Here is a 20,812-nt window from a genome sequence, read left to right as displayed (position 1 = left end):
GTCAGAGGTCGTGGGTTCTAATGCCGGATCTGCCGCTTGTCGGTTTTGTGACTTTGGGCAAGTGACTTCACTTCTCGGTCCCTCAGTGACCTCATCTGTAAAATGGGGATGAAGACTGTGAGCCCCATATGGGACAACCTGATTACCTTGTATCCCCCCAGCGTTTAGAACAGTGTTTTGCACATAGTAAGCACTTAACAAATGCCATCATTATTATTATCCCAGTGCTTAGAGCAGTGCTTGGCACATAGTGAGTGCTCAATAAATACCCTATTATTATTATCTTAGAAGTAAATCCTGGCTCGGCCACTTGTCAGCTGTGTGACTTTGGGCAAGTCACTTAACTTCTCGGTGCCTCAGTTGCCTCATCTGAAAATGGGGATTAAGACTGTGAGCCCCACGTGGGACAACCTGATTCCCCTGTGTCTACCCCAGCGCTTAGAACAGTGCTCGGCACATAGTAAGCGCTTAACAAATACCAGCATTATTATTATTATGCCGGCTAGGCTGCCCTCCTAGAAAATCTAGGCTCCCAAGAGCCTAGTAATAATAATAACAATAATGGTATTAGACCCTTACTATGTGCTGAGCACTGTTCTAAGCACTGGGGTAGATACAAGGTAATCAGGTGGTCCCACGTGGGGCTCACAGTCCCAATCCCCATTTTACAGATGAGGTTACTGAGGCCCAGAGAAGTTAAGTGGCTTGCCCAAGGTCACAGAGCAGACAAGGGGCAGAGCCGGGATTAGAACCCATGCCCTCTGACTCTCAGACCCGTGCTCTATCCGCTACGCCGTGCTGCTTTCTCTGCGGGGAATGCGCCTGCCGATTTTGTCATGCTGTACTCTTCCAAGCGCTTAGTACGGAGCCCGGCGTACGGTTAAGTGCTCAAAAAATATCATTGATTGATTTACAAGGAGCAGGAGGGTGGGCCTTGGCCCCAATCCCTCAATACCGGTTTCTTTCTCTTCTACCCCGCTTCCCCCATCTGAGGATATCTGTCACAAACAAAGGGCCCATTGCAAAGGAAACACGTGATTTATTAAGATAAGTTATCATCATGAACAGCAATGATAAAAAAAAAAAATAAACAATTCAGAGCAGTGTGAGGGGAGCAAAAAAACAAAAACAGAGGGTCTTTCTGCGGGTCACGGGAGGAGATCCAACCAAACCGGTTAAGGAGAAGGTTCGAGGCCTGGGCTCTGGCTGAAGGCATCTGGGGGGGGGGGGTCCTTCCAACCAGCCTCTGGGGATCAGAGGGACCAGACCCGCTGGAAGACTCATCCCCTCTCACAATGTCCCAGCAAGCAGGGGACCCTCCGCCCCAGGCCTATCAGCGGGAGCCCCAGAGCACAAGGGACAACCTTGGCCTGAATTCCAGTCATACTCTCCACCCCCACCCTGCCCTTTACTCTACCAACTCCATTACCTCAGGCCCCTGCGTACCTACAAGACTCGGAGGAGACTCATGAGCCTGGGGGCAGAGGGGAGGGACGGAGCGGAGCCAGGAGAGCCTTCTCCCTGCAACGGGAGCATCGCCGTGGGCAGGATCGGCTGGGCCCCAGAGCCCGTACGTGCAGGCTGCGATGGGGCTGAGGTAAAAAAAAATCCCAGCTGCCGGTGAGCCGGTTGCCTTTACGCTGCCTGGACTCCGGAGTGAGTGAAGGAGTTGTTCTAAGGGGCTGAGGAAGGTGGGATTGGGAGAGAAAGGAGGGTGGCGAGGGGAGAGTCTGAGGGGGCAGCTAGTGCCCTCTGAAGAGGGCAAGCCGTTGAAGCATCGCACCGCTCACTGGCTTCCAGCCTGGTGTGGCAGGCTGGCTCTCAAAGCCATTTCCAGGCCCAGGTCACTGGGGCTTGGGGGTGGGGTTAGAGAGTGGGGCTCTGGCTTTCGGTGCACATGGCCCAAAGCCTAAAGTATCAAAAGAGAGGAAATGGCTATGTCCCAAGAGAAGGCAGTAGACCGACGGCCCCCTGGAGTGCCCGCTGGGCGCCCCCCTAAGAGAGACGGTCTCTGAGGAGAGAGAGCAGCCTCTTCAAACGGCTCCCTCCCTCCACCTGGACAAGGCTCTGCTCTTGCACACCCGGGCACCGAGCTCCAATCTGGGGAAGAGCCCGGGGAGAAGGAAGCCAGTCTCCTAGGTAGGTCTGTCTTCCGCCGGAAGGCCCAGACCCAAGAATGGACGGCACTTGGGAGGGGCTCAGGAGCCTCCCCGACAAACCAATCTCACCACCCCCTTCGATGCCAAGGGCTTGGGGTTTCTACGGCACCCAGAGAAGAGAGAAGCTCTGTTTCCCCCTCCTCGGTGAGAACTAGCAACCACGTCAGGCCTTCCCACTTCCTGTTCAGCAAGCAGCGCTTCTTCGGGGGGCACTGAGGAAGGGGATCCAGAGCATGGAAGAGAAAAGGGATAGGGAGCCGGAGGGGATCAGAAACTTTTAAAAACCGGGGAACCCTCACGGGCGGAATTCAGGTGGGGTAGTCCTTCAGGGTCCCAACTCGGACAAGCTGTCAGAGTCTCCAACTCTGCCCCTCTGAAATCAACGACGTGACCCTCAAATAAAGAGGAAGACTTCCCTGTGCTGCAGGAGTTACCTAGGCACCGTCTGGCCTGAGCAGCCGGTTAAAATGAGCCAAGTGGACAGAGCGGGGTGGTCGCCGCTGGGTTTCAGCTGCCTGGAGGATGGAGGCCCCTTCCTCGACCACTTCGACCTTCTGTGTGGGGTGGAGGGCGGCCGGGGGGGCGGGGAGAACAGGGGCACGGGACTGTACCAACCCAATTCACCCTAATGCCCCTGATGGTTGAGTAGGTAGCAAGCCTTCTGTCACCCAAGCGCCCTCCCGTCCCTAACCGTAGCTGTGCGGTCACGGCCGGAATCTGCCCCTCCCCGGCGCCCTTGCTACCCAAGTGGCTGCAGACCCAGGGGAGGGGGCCCCCACGGCTCTCTCTACTCCCAGGAACCAGCCGGCTGAGCCCTGGCAGAGGGGAAGCCAGTGCCCCCTCCAGTGCCAGAAATGCTCCTGGCAGTCCAAGGAATTGAGCATCGCCCCAGTCCAGCCTCAGGGCATTCCACGGCCCAGGACAAGCAGGAAACTGAGCCTGTCAGAACCAGGGGGGAAAACGGTCAGCCAAGGGCTGCCCGGTGGCAGATAGAGCCGAGGTGGTCCCACTCCGTGGGGGCCTCGGGAGGGAATCCATCCGCTGGTTGGTCCCAATTTCCCGATCCCTGGTCCCCTTGTTAAGAACCGACTCCAGGCCTACCCCCTTTCAGCCCAAACCCTCTTGAATTCCCTCAAACCGCTGGCCCTAGAGAATGGAGTGACCGCTCGCTCTCCCGGTCCGACCCTCCTCCCCAGAGCTTGCTCCCGGCCGGCTCTGCCGGCGGCGGGAGAGGAACAGGTCCCGACAAGTGCCCTGGGCCCAAATGGCCCCTCTGGGAAAGGAGATGACAAAGGCAGGCAAGTGGAGATCAGGATCCTGCCCCGGGCACAGGAAAGAGTGCCAGGGTTGTGCGGGCCCCGGGCCATTTTTCCATGGGAAGACCAGGTTCCTCCTTCCCGGGGCAGACCTGAACCTGGCCCCGCAGGCAACATCCTCATCTGATCGGATCACAGCGGTTCCAAGGCGAGGGGGCAGCACCAGTCGCGAGCCCCGCCTGGGCCCACAGCAATGCAGACGTCAGGCAGCTGGCACGGCCCGCTGCTCTAAGGCTTTAGTGTCATGGACAGCTGCCACTCCGGCTCATCCTCCCACCCCGCTACGGCTGGTGGGGAATCAGCCTGGGATCGGGCAACTTGGAGCGAAGGGGAGATTTGTTGGGGGTGGGGAGGGAGAAGATTTGGGGGTGGGAGGGAGAAGGAGATTTGGGGGTGGGAGGGAGAGAGAGAGAAAGAAAGAGAAAGCACAAGCGCAAGTGAGCAGGAAAGGTCAAAGGGCAGGAATCCTGGGCCACTCTCCGCTTTCTCCGGAGAGGGAAAGAGTGGCAGCGCCAGCCAACAGATCATAGCCCCTGGGGGATTCACATACCCAAGAGAGGGGCGGGCCCCCCCAACACCCTCCCCCGACTCCCCAAGAGGCAACAAAATAGCACAATCACTGCCCTGTGGGAGGTGGGAAGGGAAGATGGGAAGGTGGAGTCACAGGGAGTCACCCCAAGCCCCTTCTCCCGCCTCCCCTGCAAATTCAGCCTGACTAACCTGTTAATGCCCCTGGTGGTTTGAATCAACTTGGGGAGACATGCCGCTCACCCCCGCCGGCCCCTGCCTCCCCCACAGACCCTGGGGTAAGGCCGAGCGTGAGGATTCAAACTCAAATTCACACCAGGGAGAGAAAATACCATACGGACAGAGGCGAGGGGCTGGTGCGGGGGCCCGGCGGTCCGCCCCTCTCAGCTGCCCCGGCGGCTCCGGCTGGGGAAGAGGCCTCTTGGAGTCCGAAGGACCAACGCAGACTGGTGGGCCCAGAGGCGGGGGTGACCGACCCCGCGCCCCGAGCCAGGGGGGAGGGGTGGAATCCAGAGCCCCCGGGCTTCTCCGCTGTCCCCTCCTCGCCTGGACTAATTGGAGTCTTGAAGTTCCTTGGCTTTCTTTAGGATCTGATGGACATCCGAGTTGGGGTAATCCTGTGGGGGAGAGGGGAGAGCAGAGAGTTAGACACGTTCGCCCACCCCCGACTTACAGGATGAGGGGCCAGGAGTAGGTCTGGGAACTACAGGGATCGGGATGATGCACCATCACCCGTTTTCTCATAGGGGCGGAGAAACTGTCTGCACCCACCCGGCCTGGTTCCGCCTCTCACAGTCGCCTCTGTACCAATGTGGAAAGAGGCCCAGAGGAGGAGGGGAACTGGTCTAAGGACACGTAGCAAGTTGGCAACGAGGCCGAGGGCCCTGACCGTGGGAGCCAACCTTCCGTTTCCGGAGCGGGACGAGGTCCAGGCGGACAGTGTGCGACAGGAGGTTTACTTACTGATGAAACGTCTGTCATGCCTCTGTGTCTGAACCCGCCGATGAGAGAGACTGCTGCCCTTGCCACGCTCAAAGCCCTCCTAAAACTCCACCTCCTCCTACCCCGAGTTCAATTCCCAAGTCACACCTTCCCTTCAGCCGACTAACACGAGTGAACTTATTTTCACCTTCCTTAATGGTTCGTCAGTGTTTTCACGTTTTCCCTCGCCGTTTAGAGCCTCAGCTCCTCGTGGGCAGGGAACGTGTCACTTCTTTATTTGATCCTTCCCAAGCTTCTTTTCAGTGCCTCTCACCAAGGGGGTGCTTGATAAATGCTACGCCCGCTACTACTCCAGCCTGTCTCCCACCCTGCTCTTAATCCAATGCTGCCTCCACAGGGTTTGTGCCCTCTCCCTTCAATTAATCAACCGATTGGATTGATCCAGTGCTTAGCAAGTGCAGAGCTCTGTACTAAGCACTTGAGAGAGTGCAATGATAACAGAGTCGGCAGACGTGTTCCCCCCCGACAATGAGCTTACGATCTAGAGGGGGAGAAAGGCATTACTTTGATGTCCCGAGAATTTCCAGAAGGAGAGGGGGTATGTGGGGCCAGGAGGAAAAGCGACAACTCTGGGAAGGATCCATTCCCAGGCCCTGAAAAACCCTCATTTGTAGGGGAAGGCAGCTCTGCTCCCTCTGCTGTAAGATCGCTCATCCTATCCCTCCTTGATTACGGTATCAGCCTTCTCGCTGACCTCCCTGTCTCTCCCCACTCCAGTCCGTACTTCACTCTATTTCCCGGATCGTTTTGCTACAGAAAGGTTCAGGGCACGCTTCCCCGCTCCTCGAGAAATTCTAGTGCCTGCCCATCCAGCGCTGCATCAAATACTGGCTTTAAAGCAATCACCTCACCCCCTCCTATGTACCTCGCTACTCTCCTACCACAACCCAGCTCGCACACTTCGCTCCTCTATTGCTAACCTTCTCACTGTACCTCCACCTCATCCATCCGGCCGCCGACCTCTCATCCACGTCTTGTCTCTGGCCTGGAACGCCCTCCCTCCTCAAATCCAACACACCGTTATTCTCCCCTACTTCAAAGCCTTCTTGAAGGCACAACTCCTCCGAGAGGCCTTCCCTGACTAAGCCCCCCTTTCCTCTGTTCTCACTCCCTTCGGCGGCACCCTAACTTACTCCCTTTATTCAGCACCCCAACCCAGTGCCACAGCATTTATTTCCATATCTGTAACTTCTGTATTCATATTAAAGTCTGTCTCCCCCTCTAGAATGCAAGCCCATTGTGGGCAGGGAATGTGTCTATTGAAATACTGTACTCTCTCAAGCGCTTAGTACAGTGCTCTGCACACAAAAACACGACTGAATTCAACTGAATTGAATTAGGGAACGTGTCTGCTAATTCTGTTCTAACGTACTCTCCCAAGAGCTTAGCACAGCACTCTGCACCTAGGAAGCACCCAACAGATACCTTTGATTGATTGATTGATTTGCTGAGACCTGTCAGGAGGGAAGGGAACTAGGCCCTGCTGCCCCCGCCGCTATTCTCACCTGCAGCAGCCTCATGTTCTGGGTGAAGTCCCCTCCCAGCAACTGCTCGCGGATCAACCTGGAGAAACCATCAGCAGAGACACCCTGAACCCTGCGCCAGGCTCACCCGTGCTGGGGGAGGGCAGGAGTGGGATGGACTCTCGGGGGACAGGTCACCCCCAAAGCGTCCCGGCTACGAGGGACTCTCAGCCCCGCCCCCTTGCCGGCCCCCGATCCCAGGGGAAGATCTTTTAGAGAGGTCTATGGCCCAAGGGATGTCAGCCCCGAGCCCGGGCCGGAGCGGCAGATGGACGGCCCGGTTGAGTGGAGGGGTGAGGTCCGAGGGGGTGGGGAGGGGGACGCCCTGGGCTGGAGGCAGGGACCGCCCCACTCACACCAGCATGGAACAGCAGACGAGGAGGAGGAAGTCAAAGCGGCTGTCGTCAGCGAAGAGGGAGTCCCAGATGCGGATGACGTCGGGCAGCAGGAACTCTTGGGACAGCAGCAGCGTCAGCCAGCGGAAGGCGAAGAACTGGGGCTTGATGTTCTGATCTTGCTGGGGGGGAGGGGGCAGGAGGGCAGCGGGGCTCAGGACCGGCCCCTGACCTGGGGCAAGGCAGGTGGGGGTGGGGGTGGTGGGCGAGGGAGGGATTCACCCTGGGCGAGGGCGCCAGGCCCTGCTGCCCAGGCGGGAAATGGCATGACCTGGTGGAAAAAGCACGGGCCTGGGGGTCGTCAGGGGACCTGGGTCCTAATCCCGGCTCCGCCACTTGCCTGTTGTGTGACCTTGGACAGATCACTTAACTTCTCTGGGCCTCAGTTTCCTCATCTGTAAAATGGGGGAGAAAATACCTGTTCTCCCTCCCCCTGAGATTGTGAGCCCTGCTGGGGGGGAAGGGAACGGGGACTGTGTCTAACCTGGATACCCTGTCCCTGCCACAGTGCTGGGGGTAGAGTTAGCACTCAGCAAATTCCAAGATGACTATATTATCACTATTACGAACTATCAGACGGGGAAGCCATGAGCTTTACTTCGGCCCCTCGGCTCCCTAAATCCGGGTCCCCACCAGAGGGATGATACAGGGGTCCCGCTGATCGGCAGCCCGTGACCCCTGGCACCCCTCCTGCCGGACCCTCCGGCTGGGAAGCCTGGAGGCAGGGAGTGCCCGCCAGCCACCTCCTTTCCACATCCATGGGCCCGAAACCGAGGAAATGGGCTGAAATTTTTTCAGGGGAGAAGAGGTCCACCGGACATAGAAGAAGTCAGTTCAGGACGGTCAGGGGGTCCGGATGGAGGAACGAGATGCTGAGGGAGACTCCCAGCTTTCCCCTCTGTCTCCAGAGTCAAAGAACAGATGAGGGTCCGCGGGGTTCAGGGCATTTTCCTCTGCCTGGATCTGATGCCCTCCCAAAGGTAGCTCCAAGTCCGGATTCCCCGCGCCTCCAGATTACTGGAGTCTGCCCTGAGCGACAGTCAGTCACCACCCGGGGCCACCTCCTCAGCTGCTGCGTCGACCAGGGTTGCCCAGGCCGAGAATGGCCAGTCGGCCCCAGGCGCTGTTCTGCTCCTCTCCGTCTGTCGTCCGTCCCCCGGACCTTCCTCAACCCGCCCGACACGGCCCAGAGCCGCCTCCTCACCAGTTTCAGGTAGAGCGCCATGTCCTTCTCCTTCAGGATGGAATACACCTTCTCCATCTTGTAGGTGATGCCGCACTGGGAATCATCCAGGCTCTTGATGAAGTTGTCCCGGATCTCGGACATCAGGTTGGTGAAGCAGAAGAAGGTGTCCGCCTCGGCGTGCTCTGGGAGAGACCCGCGGGGGCGAGGTGTCGATCGAGATGGCAAGAGTGCCAGGCGAGGTCCGCCCCTCCCCACCCGGCCAGAGCCCCGCTACTGTTTCCCCCAGGGCAGAGGGAGGGTGATCCAGCCATGGAGGTGAAAGCGAGGGTGGCAGACGGGAAGAATCAGTCCCATAAATCTCCCCCCGGGGCCCTCCCGCACGCCACATCCCCCATCGTGAGTGGCGGGAAAGAGGTCAACCAGCCGCTGATCCCTGACTGGGCGGGTGGAGCTCGGCATGGAGCCCGTGTGCCAGGCGCTGTTCCAAGCGCTGGAGTGGATATGGGCAAATCGGGTTGGACACAGTTCCTATCCCGCATGGAGCTCACAGTCTTAATCTCCATTTTTAGACGAAGGAACTGAGGTCCAGAGAAGTGAAGTGACTTGCCCAAGGTCACACAGCGGACAAGCAGTGCAGCCGGAATTAGAACCTAGGTCCTTCCGGCTCCCAGGCGGTCTGTGATCTATCCATTAGGCCATGCCGTTTCTGTGGCCCAAACAGCAAGGTGAAGCAAAGAGCCAAGGAGGCAGGAGCTGGAAAGTCACTCTGCCCTGGCCATCAATCAGAGGATGGCCCTCCTGCGTTGCACGCAAAGAACCAGAATAATTTTACCACCAATAATGGGTGACTGTGGTGACAGAACAAGGGGACACATTGTTGCTATGTAGAAAGACCAGTCTGTGGGGGGAGAGAGACTGCGCAAAGACCAGATTGAGAAGCAGTAAGACCAGTGGAGAGAGCACGGGTCTGGGAGTCGGAAGGATCTGGGTTCTAATCGCAGCTCTGCTGCTTGTCTGTTGTGCGACCCTGGGCAGGTCACTTCCCTTCTCTGTGCCTCAGATACCGCATCTGTAAAAATGAGGATCAAGACTGAGAGCCCCACATGGGCTATGGACGGTGTCCAATCATAATAATTGCGGTATTTGTTAAACACATACTAGCTTCCGAGCCCTGTTCTAAGCACTGGGATAGAAACAAGCTGATCAGGTTGTCCCACGTGGGGCTCACCGGTCTCAATCCCCATTTTACAGAGGAGGTGACTGAGGCATAGAGAAGCTAAGTGACTTGCCCAAGGTTACACAGCAGACAAGTGGTGGAGTCGGGATTAGAACCCACGACCTTTGAGTCCCAAACCCGTGCTCTTGCCACTAGCCCATGCTGCTTCCAACCTGATGAGCTCATATCTCCCCAGCCCTTAGTTCAGAGCCTGGCACAGAATGAGTGCTTAAACATTAAACAAACAAAAACCACCCCCCAAAACAAATTCCTTTGACTCTCCATAGCCCTTTGACTTTTTCCAAAGTGCTTTCTCATCAGTTCCCTCAACAGTCCAACAATCCAAGAGGCTCAGAGGCTGCTACTGTACCCATTGTACAAGGAAACTGAAGCACAGAGGAGGGGAAATGACTTGCCCAGTGTTACCCAGAAGGTGAGAGAAAGAACAGGGCCTGGAATCTGGCTCTCCTGACACCAAACCCTGCAGCTTCGGGCAGGACCGGGCCAGCTGGCTCCTCCTCACCTTTCCCCTCGTTGTTGGGGTCGTTGGCGAATGTGTAGTATAGGGGCCCCACAATCTCGTTCATGCCCTGGACGTAGGCGATGCCCGGGTTCAGCTTGGCATAGATGAACAGGATGCGCTCCACCACCTCCCAGTGCGCCTCGCAGCCGTTGGGCAGCACCTTGTACTCGCTCAGAGAATGGGGGGCTGGGGTCTTGTGGGGGGAGCTCATCTGTAAGGGAAGGGGAGGGACGTCCATTACGGAAACTCCTCCAGGATGCTCGTGCCCCACACCCCTCTCCTCCCGGTCGAGGGGTGGCTGCCCTTGGGGAAGGTGCCTGACCGAGCGGCTAGACGGAGTGTCCCTGGAGCAAGGCGGGAGAAATGGGGAGGAGTGAAAGAGGTGTTGGATCTGGATGCCAGACTGGGCGGGGGGAGAGTATGGAGGTCCGAATGGAACCAGGAAGTGAGGGTGGCATATGCCCAGGGACTCGGCCTCAATGGCTGAGGCTGGGCAGAAGTTGGGGGGCCACCAAGGGTGCCCCTTCCATTTGGTGATGCCGGCGACCAAGGAGGAAGACCTGGTCCAACCCCTTCCATGGGGCCAGCGCAGTCTGATTCACTCTGAGGAAACCTGGGGCCCCCAGAGGGGCTCACCAGGAGCCAGACGAATGACCCTGGCCAAACTGAAAAAAAACAAGGCCGCTCTCTCTTTCCTCTCAGAGTGTCCACCAAACCCAAAGCAGGAAAGCCTGGAAGTGGGGTGGAAGAGGCAGGGGAACGCAACGGGTCGAGGGGTGTGGGCCCGGTGAGGGCGAAGGCGTTGTGCTGGTTGCCCGGCACAATGGCAGACACGGACAGAAGCTGGGAGGGAGCGGGAGGGCCGCTCCCTCAACCCCTAGATGATCCTTGGCCCCAAGCTGGCCCTCACATTGGTGAAGCCGCTTCGGGTCCGCGCCACCGTCTGTGATTTCAGGGTGGTCTGCTCCACCCGCTTGCGGAGGGTCTCGAACTCATTCTGGGGGTCCAGGATGAGCAGGCAGGGATAGTCGGTGCAGGTCTGGAAGAAGGACATGTCTGGGTACAGCCTCCTGGGGAAAGGGGACAAGAGGGGGAGAGCCATGTGAGTCAAGGCCGGGGAGAGGCCCAGCAGAACCCACGGCGCTCTGGAGGCCCCGCTGCCAGACAGGCTGGGAGGAGGGAAGGTCACGGGAAAAGCAGAAGCCCGGAACGGGGAGGGGAGGAGAGTTGCCCAAGGTCATGATCAGGGCTGAACTGGAAGAGATCACGAGAGTCAGAGCTCCCAACCCAGGGCTTAAATCCCCTGCAGCAGCCTGGCCCTCACGAGCTGCCCTCGCCTGACATTCTGGCTCCCAGCTTCCTCCCTGCAGCCCGCCGCCGCCAACACCGCCACAGGCCAGAGCTGAGGGCAGGAAGGAAGTGAACACACTAGCTGCCGGTCACCTCCCTCAAGCCGAGAAGCAGCGTGGCCTAGAGGACAGAGCCCGGGCCGGGGAGTCGGAAGGACCTGCGTTCTAATCCCGGCTCCGCCACTTGACTGCTGTGTGACCTAGGGCAAGTCACTTCACTTCTCTGGGCGAAGTTACCTCAGCTGTAAAATGAGGATTAAGACCGTGAGCCCCATACGTGGGACAGGGACTGTGTCCAACCTGATTAGCTTGTATCTACCCCGGCGTTAAGTACAGTGGCCGGCGCACAGTAAACGCTCAACAAATACCATAAAACAAAACCCGAAAGACACACAGCTGCTCCGGGTCCTCCCTAGTCCCTCCCCTCTCAGGAGATCCTGACCAGGCCCTCGCTTACCTGACATCTTTGTCTATCTGCAGCAGCACCTCATTGTCCTTGAAGTACGTGTTCCACCGGCTTTCGGGGTTGGGGTTGAGTGGCTGAGAGAGAGAGACAGAGACACGGAGAGAGCAAGATGAAGCCTGAAACTGGTGCTCCAGCCTTGGCTTCTAGCGACATATGCTCTACCCATTAGGAGAGCCTCATAGCCGCCAGCCAGTTTGGTGACCCCTGGCCTCTTATCGAGCCCTGGGGAAAAAAAGGGGGGTCTGAATCCCCACCCCAGCTGTGTGATGTTGTCGGTGCAGGGAGGGGGAAGGGAATCCTCAACGCTCTGGGTTTTTCAGGCTGGGGGTGTCAGGACAGTGGCTCTAAAGAGGAGACTTCCTCGGGCTTCAGCAGCAGAAGACTCCATTCTAGACCTTGCCTTCCCCCTTCCCCTCCACCAGGGATTACTCAAACCCAGCCAGACGAGACGGGACAGTCGCACGATTTCAGTGGCTCAGCCTGGGTTGGAGGGGACAACTATCTTCAGATGCAAAATGGATTCAGTGAGAGGAAGTGTGCGTGTGGGGGCGGGGAGCGGAGGAGGGTAGCGGTGTCCGGAAGGTGGAGAGGATAAACCCAAATGATTCTGATTCATCTGATTCTTTGCTTCTGGGCAGTGAACCCAAGATTTCGCTTCCCCAGACTTCCCGATCGTTTCCCACTTTACACCTGGATTCCAGACTTCTTAAAGGTTTGCGGAGGGTGGCTGGGGTCAGAAAGAGCCGGGAACCTCCCCGCGACTCACATGGTCTTCAAAGGTCACGTCCTCTCTGGAGACGCCCATGTTGGCTTTGGCTATACCGGGCTGGATGATCATTTCCTTCAGGAACTGGGAATACAGCTCCCTGGTGGAGGAGAGAGGAAATCGGGTCGGGGGCGGAGAAGGAGAAGCCTGGGTTTCCTTCCTCGTCCTTGGCCCGGGGTCTCAACCCCGGCTCTCCGCCGCCCCGCGAGACCACCGGCTCCACTCCGGCCAGAGAAGCGGCCCCGGCCAGCGTGGCGTGAGCGAGACCCGGCTGCCGCCCGTTGAGGAAGTTCCGGCCCGGGGCCTCACCTCTGCTTGGACAGGATGGAGGTCCATGAGGCCTTCTCCACAGGGAGGTAGTTCAAAAGAATCTGCATAAAAGGAAAAGGTTGAGGCTGGCGTCCACCACCTCCCCCTGGGCCTGGGACACGGCCAGGAGCCGGCAGCGAAAAGCGAACTCAAAGAGCCGGTCGCTGGGAGCGGGGACATTTCTGAACCACAGGATCCCTAGGGACCCTTCCTCTGGTCTGAGCCCTCTCCCCCCGCCTGCTACAGGGGGCCTCTGATACTTGTGTCAGGGCCCAGGGGTTGTCAGGATGCCTGGATTCTCCATCTTCCCCTCGGACCCCCCACCCTCCAACTAGGTAGAGCCTGCAGGGCGGGAAGCCCAGGCCAACTAACTCCCCAGGTTTCTTTGCAGGCGGCTGCTAAGCAAGAAGGGAACAGGTCCCAGAAACGGCGGAGAGCCTCCAAAAGCCGCTCAGGGTGGAGGAGGAATCCCAAACCCCAGGGTCTTCACCGAACAAGAAGAGAGAGGGGTTCAGAGGGGGTGGAAGGCAAAGGGATGGGTTACTCACAGGAGAGGAAAAAAGAGCAAAGCCCCAGCCACACCCACCTTCCAGCAAAGGCAGCGAATTCCGCCCTCAAAAGGGATCCCTGTGGAATACAGCAGGTAGAGGATCACTCACCCCGGCACCGATTTCCTAGCAGGCACCCCCTAGGGATGGGTGGCCCCAAGGAGTGGGTTGGGGGAAAGAGCGGGGCGGGAATCACTGGCTCCCGAGGCTGGGGTTTTCCCTATTTTGGGTCCAGGTTCATGATCCAGGGTTCGGGGGCCAGGATGAAGGGGCTCGGAGCTCAGGGGGATGCTTCCTTTTGGCCTCCATTCAGTTTCTTCCTTCCAAGAGGCGAAATGCGGGACACACTTCTGGGCTTTTTCGACATAGGATGTTGGTGAGGGCATATCTGGGGTTGAGGGCAGAAGTAAACTGGCTTCTCTCCCACACGGGATTGCCTTTTTCCATTTCAAACAGTCTGGCATGCCAGGAAGGCAACCAAACCTCCAGCTCAGCCCAGTAACTCAGAGACAAATGCCTCAGGCTGAAGCCCGACCAGCACCCGCCCCTAGAAATCCAGAGAGCACATGGGGCCCCAGGGTGAGAGTTTAGATTTTGGGGAGACGAAACTGCAAGCTTTCCCCCTTCCTGCCGGGTCAGAATTCTGAATGTCTCCCGACCCACCTACACAGGTTGACCCAGAATATTAATGGCCCCCAGACCGATAAACCTGATTTGGAAGAGAAGTGTCATAAGCCAATTTTCCATGAATCAAGGAGTCCCCAATCAATAATTTCCTGATGAGAGCGGGGTGTCGGGGGGAAGAAAAGGGAAGGGAGGACAGCAGAGGAAGGAGGCCAAAAAGTTTGGGGTGTATACTGCGATCTCTGGGGTAAGCCGGGAAAAGTTGGCCTCTCTTCCTGGAATCCAAGACATTGTTGTGTGTGGTCTGGGTTAACATGAAGTTAAACATTGATCCCGTCAGACCCTTGACACGGCCTGCTCCGTTAACCAAAGTTCAATCTCCCCTCGTTTGGTGAGGAAGACCCAGAAGGGTGCTAGGCTGCCTAAGTCCAGCACTGCCCAAGGGGGGGCCCCGGCCCGAGACCCTTCAACCTCTCCCCTCCCTCCCTCTCTGCTGAGGGTGTGGAATTTCCCGGGAGCCTGAAACATTCACGTCTTCAAAACAACTTCATCAAGACTAGGTATGTCAGGCCGGACCTTCCTTCGGGTCTGGGGTCCCCGGTAACTAAGAGATAAAAGCAACCCCGCGAGAGCTGAACAGTTCAGCGGTCATTTGGAACGAGCCCTGCACTTGTGGGCTGCTGCCAGCATCTCTCCACCCTCCGGGCCAAACTTGAGGGACCTCATCCTCCCTGCCCCAACCCCCTCTCGCCCATCCTCCACCCCCCGATGACCCAGGCGGGGGCCCCGGCTGAGATTTACCACTGAAGCAGAGTTCTCGGAGCTTTTCCAGGGCGATTTTGGGCTCACTCAGGACACCTTGGAAATATGCAATCCTGAAAAGGAGTGGTGTAAGCCAAAGGCCAGGCAGAGGGCGGGGGCCCCCAGGCCAGCTCAATTTCCCCCGTCAAATGCCCCGAATCCAGCCTTGTTGATCTTTCTCAACCCGCCACTGCTGCCCAAGTTGTTCCTCTGTGAAAACTCTGTGGAGTTTTTCTGCAGGGGCTGCTCCCCGGCGCGTCGCCCCGTCCATCAGTGGGCCCTGGACCGGTCGGGGTCCTACCACCCACACTTCGTGGACCCCCAAATCAGGCAGGGCTTCCCCTGATGGGGCAGTGAGGCCGCAAGAGCCATCAGGCCCGTGGCACCGTTTCTGGAGGCCGTGGGTGGGTCGGAGGGAGCAGAAACCTTCCCTCCTGTGAACCTGGCCCACATGGGCTCCGGCCACTGGACGGGGCACCCCCATGGAGCTTGGGGCTAGGATCCCTAAGTCAGGGGAGGCCACATCCGACCCTGCAAAGCTCCCGGCCTCTTGGAACACCCTGAACCCGGCCCAGGGGAATCTAGGGGTCATGGAAGAGGAAGGGGCAGAAAAGAGGAGGATTGGGGAGCTTTGGGGATGTGGAGGGGAAAGGGGTGGAGGAGGAGGAGGACGGGGAAGTCTGGGGAGTCTCGGGGTCATGGAAGGGGGGAAAGGGCAGGAGGGGGGAGGTCGGGGGAGCCTCAGAGTATGGGGAAGAAAGGGGTAAGGAAGTCTCGGGGTTACGGGCAGGAGAAGGGGAGGTTGGGGAAGCCTCAGGGTTTCCCAAGGGGGAAGAGGGAGGAGAAGAGGAGGACAGGGAGGGCTGGAAGCTATGGGGAAGAAAGGGGTAAGGAAGTCTCTCGGGGTTACAGAGGGGGCAGGGGAAGGGGAGGTCGGGGGAGCCTGGGGGTCATGGAAGGGGGGGAAAGGGCAGGAGAGGGGGAGGTCGGGGGAGCCTCAGGGTTTCCCAAGGGGGAAGACGGAGAAGAGCAGGACAGGGAGGACTGGAGGCTATGGGGAAGAATGGGGTAAGGAAGTCTCGGGGTTACAGTGGGGGAAGGGGCTGGAGGGGGAGGTTGGGGGAGTCTCGGGGTTAAAGAGGGAGAAGAGGCAACAGAGGGGGAGGCCCGGGGCAGGTCGAGGCCACGGAGAGGAAAGGAGGCCGGGAAGCCCGGGGAGCCTTGGGGTTACGGAGGGGGAAGAGGCAGGAGGGAAGGACACCAGGGGAGGCCCAGGGAGTTTGGGGGTTTTGAAAGGGGAAAACTTGGGACCAGGGTGGTGGTGGGGGTTGTCTCTGCAGGTCCTTGGGCAAGTCACTTCGCATCCCTGGGCCTCAGTTATCTCATCTGTAAAATGGGGGTTGAGACCGTGAGCCCCAAGTGGGGCAGGGGCCAACCCCATCTTGCTTGTAGCCACACCAGGGGGTCAGTGCCTGGCGCATAGTAAGGGCTTCACGAATACCAGAGTTAAATGAATTAATTAAGGCCGGGGGGGTGCAGTGGGGGGGAGGGAGGGTTCCTGGAAGCTGGGGATGGGGGGCCTGCTCCTGCAGCTCCCCTGCAGCTCCCCTCCTGCTCCTGCAGCTCCCCTGCAGCCTCCCTGCAGCTCCCCTGCAGCCTCCCCGCTCCTGCAGCCCCCTGCAGCCCCCCTGCAGCCGCTCACCGGCTCCTGTGCAGGCTGGACATATTGTTGAGGTCCGGCTCCCGCGGTGGCCGTCGCTGCCGTTGTGGCGGCGTCGGTTGCCGGTGCGGCGGGCGGCCCGGGCGCTCCCGATAAAGGCTCCGGGCGGAAACCCAACGCTCCGGCCGCCCCAGCCCCAGGCCCCACGCCCCAGACCCCACGCCCCAGGCCCCAGGCCCTCCAGCAGCCGCCCGCCTCCCTCCCTCCTGTGCCCCCCACAAACACGCCGGCCACAAACAACAACCTTTACACTCCAGGACCGGCACCCTCCCCGCCCTCCCTCCCTCCTTCCATCCCCCCTCCCCTCCCCTCCCATCCTTTCCATCCCTCCATCCATTCCTACCTCCCCTCCTTTCCTTCCATCCGTCCTTCCCTCCATACCTTCCATCCCTCCTTCCTTCCATCCCTCCTTCTCTCCATCCCTCCTTCTCTCCATCCTTTCCTCCCTGCCCTCTTTCCCTTCCATCCCTCCTTCCCTCCATTCCCTTCCACCCCTTCCACCCCTTGCATCCCTCCTACCCTCCCTCCCTTCCACCCCTTCCATCCCTCCTTCCCTCCCATCCCTTTCATCCCTCCCTCCATCCCTCCTTCCCTCCCATCCTTTCCTTCCCTCCCTTCCCTCCCATCCCTCCTTCCCTCCATCCCTCCCATCCCTCCTTCCTTCCTATCCTTCCTTCCCTCCATCCCTTCCATCCCTCCTTCCCTCCATTCCTTCCATCCCTCCTTCCTCCCATCCCTTCTTCCTCCCATCCCTCCTTCCTCCCATCCCTCCTTCCTCCTATCCCTCCCATCCCTCCTTCCTTCCTTCCCTCCCATCCCTCCTTCCTTCCTTCCCTCCCATCCTTCCTTCCTTCCATCCCTCCTTCCCTCTATTCCTCCCTTCCCTCCTTCCTTACCTCCCATCCTTCCCTCTATCCCTCCCATCCCTTCCATCCCTCCTCCCCTCCATCCCTCCTCCCCTCCATCCCTCCTCCCCTCCATCCCTCCCATCCCTCCTTACCTCCATCCCTCTCATCCCTTCCACGAGAAGCAGCCGTGGCTCAATGGAAAGAGCATGGGCTGGGGAGTCAGAGCTCATGGGTTCAAATCCCGGCTCCGTCCCTTGTCAGCTGTGTGACTTTGGGCAAGTCACTTCACTTCTGTGGGCCTCAGTTGCCTCATCCGTGTATGAGGATGAAGACTGGGAGCCCCATGGAGGCAGGGACCGTGTCCAACCTGATTAGCTTATACCTAACCCAGCATTTACGACAGTGCCAGGCACATGGTAAGCACTTAACAAATACCACCAAAAATAAATAAATAAATAAACAAAACAAATTTGAGGGGTGGAGAGCAAGTCTCCCAGATCATTGGCAGAGACATAGAGGCTGAAGCCAAACCTCTTGAGCCCCAGGTAAAAGCTGTTTCTGCCCTTTCATTCATTCATTCATCCATTCGGTCTTATTTATTGAGTACTTAATGTGTGCAGAACACTCTACTAAGCTCTGGGGAGAGTACAATACAACAGTAAACAGCGACAATCCCTGCCCACAGTGAGTTTACAGACTAGAACAGTGCTTTGCACATAGTAAGCACTTAAATACCACCATTATCATTATTATTATTAGAGACAGGGCCAGATCTCCAGGACATGGAATAGCAAGATCTGGGAAAGGGCTAGCCCTCATAGGGTTTAGGGGACACCATCAGATATATTCCACAGAATATTCCGTTTTCCAGAGAAGCAACGTGGCCTACTGGATAAAGCAGGGGCCCGGGAGTCAGAAGGACCTGGGTGCTAATCCCTGCTCTGCCACTTTTCTGCTATGTGACTTTGGGCAAGTCACTTCTCTTCTCTGGGGCTCAGTTACCTCAGTTACTCAGTTATGTCCAGGAGCAGATGACCATCAGCAGTGCCATTCTGGGACAAGCCAGCAGCGCACTCAGAACCAGATTCTATCTCCAACTGCGACACCAAAGAGGGTGTTTGGAGGACTTGATTCTTGCCCTGCTTCCGTAGATCATCGTCATCATCATCATCATCGCCACTTATGGTATTTATGAGTGCTTACTGTGTGCAGAGCACTGAACTAAGTCAGAGGAATCAGGGGACCTGGAGTCCCATCAGGCTCTGCCACTTGCCGGCTGCGGGACCTTGGACAAGTCACTTGACTTCTCTGTGCCTCAGTTCCCTCATCGGCAAAATGGGGATTCAATACCTGTTCTCCCTCTTATTTGGACCGGGAGCCCCATGCGGGACCTGAAGAGCAGCAAGGGCACGGGCTTGGGAGTCAGAGGACGGGGGTGCTGATCCCCGCTCTGCCACTTGTCTGCTGTGTGACCTTGGGCAAGTCACTTAACTTCTCCTTGCCTCAGTTACCACATCTGTAAAATGGAGATTAAGACTGTGACCCCTGTGTGGGACAACGTGATTACCTTCTATCTACCCTAGTGCTTAGAACAGTGCTTGGCACACAGTAAGCACTTAACAAATATTATAATAATTCTTATTATTACCTCAGTGCTCAACACATAGTAAGCGCTTAAGGAACCTGATTAACTTGTATCAACCCCAGCTCTTAGAACAGTGTCTGGCAAATAGTAAGCGCTTGACAAGTACCATTAAAGAAAAATGAAAAAAACCACAAATGTCCCCATTATTATTATTATTACTAAGCACTTGGGAGAGTGTGATACAAGAGAGTTGGTAGACAGGCTCATGACCGCACCAAGTTGATGATCCAACATCTGTATCTCTTTCCCTGAGAAGCTTTTCCACAATTATTTTGTGGAAAATAATTCTTGAACCTGCTGGTTTTTTAGGCCTGCACAATTTCCTAAGGTCTCTCTGGATTGATCCCAGAGCACGAGAAGAAAAAGAGAGGAAGAGGAGGAGAAAGTCCCGATTAAACTGTAAGCCCATCAAAGGGCAGGGACTGTCTCTATCTGTTACCGATTTGTACATTCCAAGCACTTAGTACAGTCCCCTCCACATAGTAAACGCTCAATTAATACTATTGAATGAATGAAAAAAGCAGCATGGCCTAGAGGAAAGAGCAGCAGCCTGGGCAGTCAGAGGACTTGGGTTCCAATCCTAGCAACGTGGCTTGTCTGCATTCACTTGCCTTCCCTGGGACTCAGATCCCTCATCTGTAAACCACTGAATGAATGAATGAAAATGGGGATGAAGATAAGGAGCCCACGTGGTACAGGGACTGGATCCATCTCAGTGCTTAGAGCAGTGTCTGGGGTGTTGTAACCGCTTAACAAAGACCATTTTTTAAAAAGGGGCGGGCAAGGGGAAAAGAAAAAGCGGTGGAGGTGACAAAGAAAGGGTCCACGAGGTTATAAAGTGCCGGGAGGGTCAGGGGTCGGTTTTATGGCCCTACTGCGAGGTCACCTCCTCCTGGAGGCCTTCCCAGACTGAGCCCTCCCTTTCCCCCTGCTCCTCCTCCCCTCCCCCTTCCCCCTCCTCCCTCCCTCTGCTCTTCCCCCTTCCCCTCCCCACAGCCCTGGTGCACATTCGTATATGTTATTTATGACTCTATTTTATTTTATTCATGATGTGTCCAGATCTAGGGAAACAGCGTGGCTCAGTGGAAAGAGCCCGGGCTGGGGAGTCAGAGGCAGGGTTCGAATCCCGGCTCCTCCACTTGTCAGCTGGGTGACTGTGGGCCAGTCACTTCACTCCTCTGGGCCTCAGTGATCCCATCTGTAAAATGGGGATGAAGACTGGGAGCCCCACGTGGGATAACCTGATGCCCCTGTATGTCCCCCAGCGCTTAGAACAGTGCTGGGCACATAGTAAGCACTTAACAAATACCAACATTATTATTATTATTGTTATCTAGGGTTCCATTTCTCTGGATGCCATTGACCCCTGACTCCTCGTCTTTCTGTCTGTGGCCCCCGACGAGACTGTGAGCCCGTGGTGGGGCCGGCCTGGCCTCTCTCTGCGGCCCAGTGGTCCATCCCGAGCGCTTAGTGCAGTGCTCTGCACCCACTGGACGCTCAATTAGATTGAATTGAATCCCGGGCTTTGGAGTCAGAGATCATGGGTTTGAATCCCGGCTCTGCCACCTGTCAGCTGGGTGACTGTGGGCAAGTCACTTCACTTCTCTGGGCCTCAGTTCCCTCATCTGTAAAATCGGGATGAAGACTGTGAGCCTCATGTGGGACAACCTGATTCCCCTGTATCTCCCCCAGCGTTTAGGACAGTGCTCGGCACATAGTAAGCGCTTAACAAATGCCAACATTTAGAGTGGAAAGAGCACGGGCTTTGGAGTCAGAGGTCATGGGTTCGAATTCCGGCTCAGCCACTTATCAGCTGGGTGACTTTGGGCCAGTCCCTTCACTTCTCTGGGCCTCAGTTCCCTCATCCGTCAAATGGGGATGAAAAGTG

The 20,812-nt window shown here is 57.3% G+C and overlaps 1 protein-coding gene across 1 annotated transcript; it reads right to left on the bottom strand.

The window, feature by feature from the left end:
- Window positions 1–1,019: 1,019 nt before the first annotated feature.
- TBC1D13 (TBC1 domain family member 13) lies at window positions 1,020–16,516 on the bottom strand. Its single transcript, XM_029062005.1, has 12 exons — window positions 16,414–16,516; window positions 14,712–14,785; window positions 13,325–13,365; window positions 12,739–12,800; window positions 12,430–12,529; window positions 11,655–11,737; window positions 10,759–10,918; window positions 9,849–10,059; window positions 8,128–8,291; window positions 6,885–7,045; window positions 6,511–6,568; window positions 1,020–4,620 (listed from the first exon to the last, which is right to left on the bottom strand). The coding sequence occupies exons 1-12, from the start codon at window positions 16,434–16,436 to the stop codon at window positions 4,555–4,557; spliced, it is 1,203 nt and encodes a 400-aa protein (XP_028917838.1). The 5' UTR covers window positions 16,437–16,516; the 3' UTR covers window positions 1,020–4,554.
- Between the last annotated feature and the right edge of the window lie 4,296 nt (window positions 16,517–20,812).

The sequence above is a fragment of the Ornithorhynchus anatinus genome, chromosome 4 (genome assembly GCF_004115215.2).
Source record: "Ornithorhynchus anatinus isolate Pmale09 chromosome 4, mOrnAna1.pri.v4, whole genome shotgun sequence".
NCBI classification, from domain to species: Eukaryota; Metazoa; Chordata; class Mammalia; order Monotremata; family Ornithorhynchidae; genus Ornithorhynchus; species Ornithorhynchus anatinus.
Note: the sequence above shows the minus strand (reverse complement) of the source record. Positions and strands in the feature narration are given on the sequence as shown.

Coding starts and splice junctions, on each gene's coding strand:
- TBC1D13 (XM_029062005.1), bottom strand. CDS start 16,436: ATGTCCAGCCTGCACAGGAGCCG. Junction 12,530..12,738: donor TCCATCCTGTCCAAGCAGAG/GTGAGGCCCCGG, acceptor CTCCTCCACCAG/GGAGCTGTATTCCCAGTTCC. Junction 10,060..10,758: donor CCCGAAGCGGCTTCACCAAT/GTGAGGGCCAGC, acceptor CTTCCCTTACAG/ATGAGCTCCCCCCACAAGAC.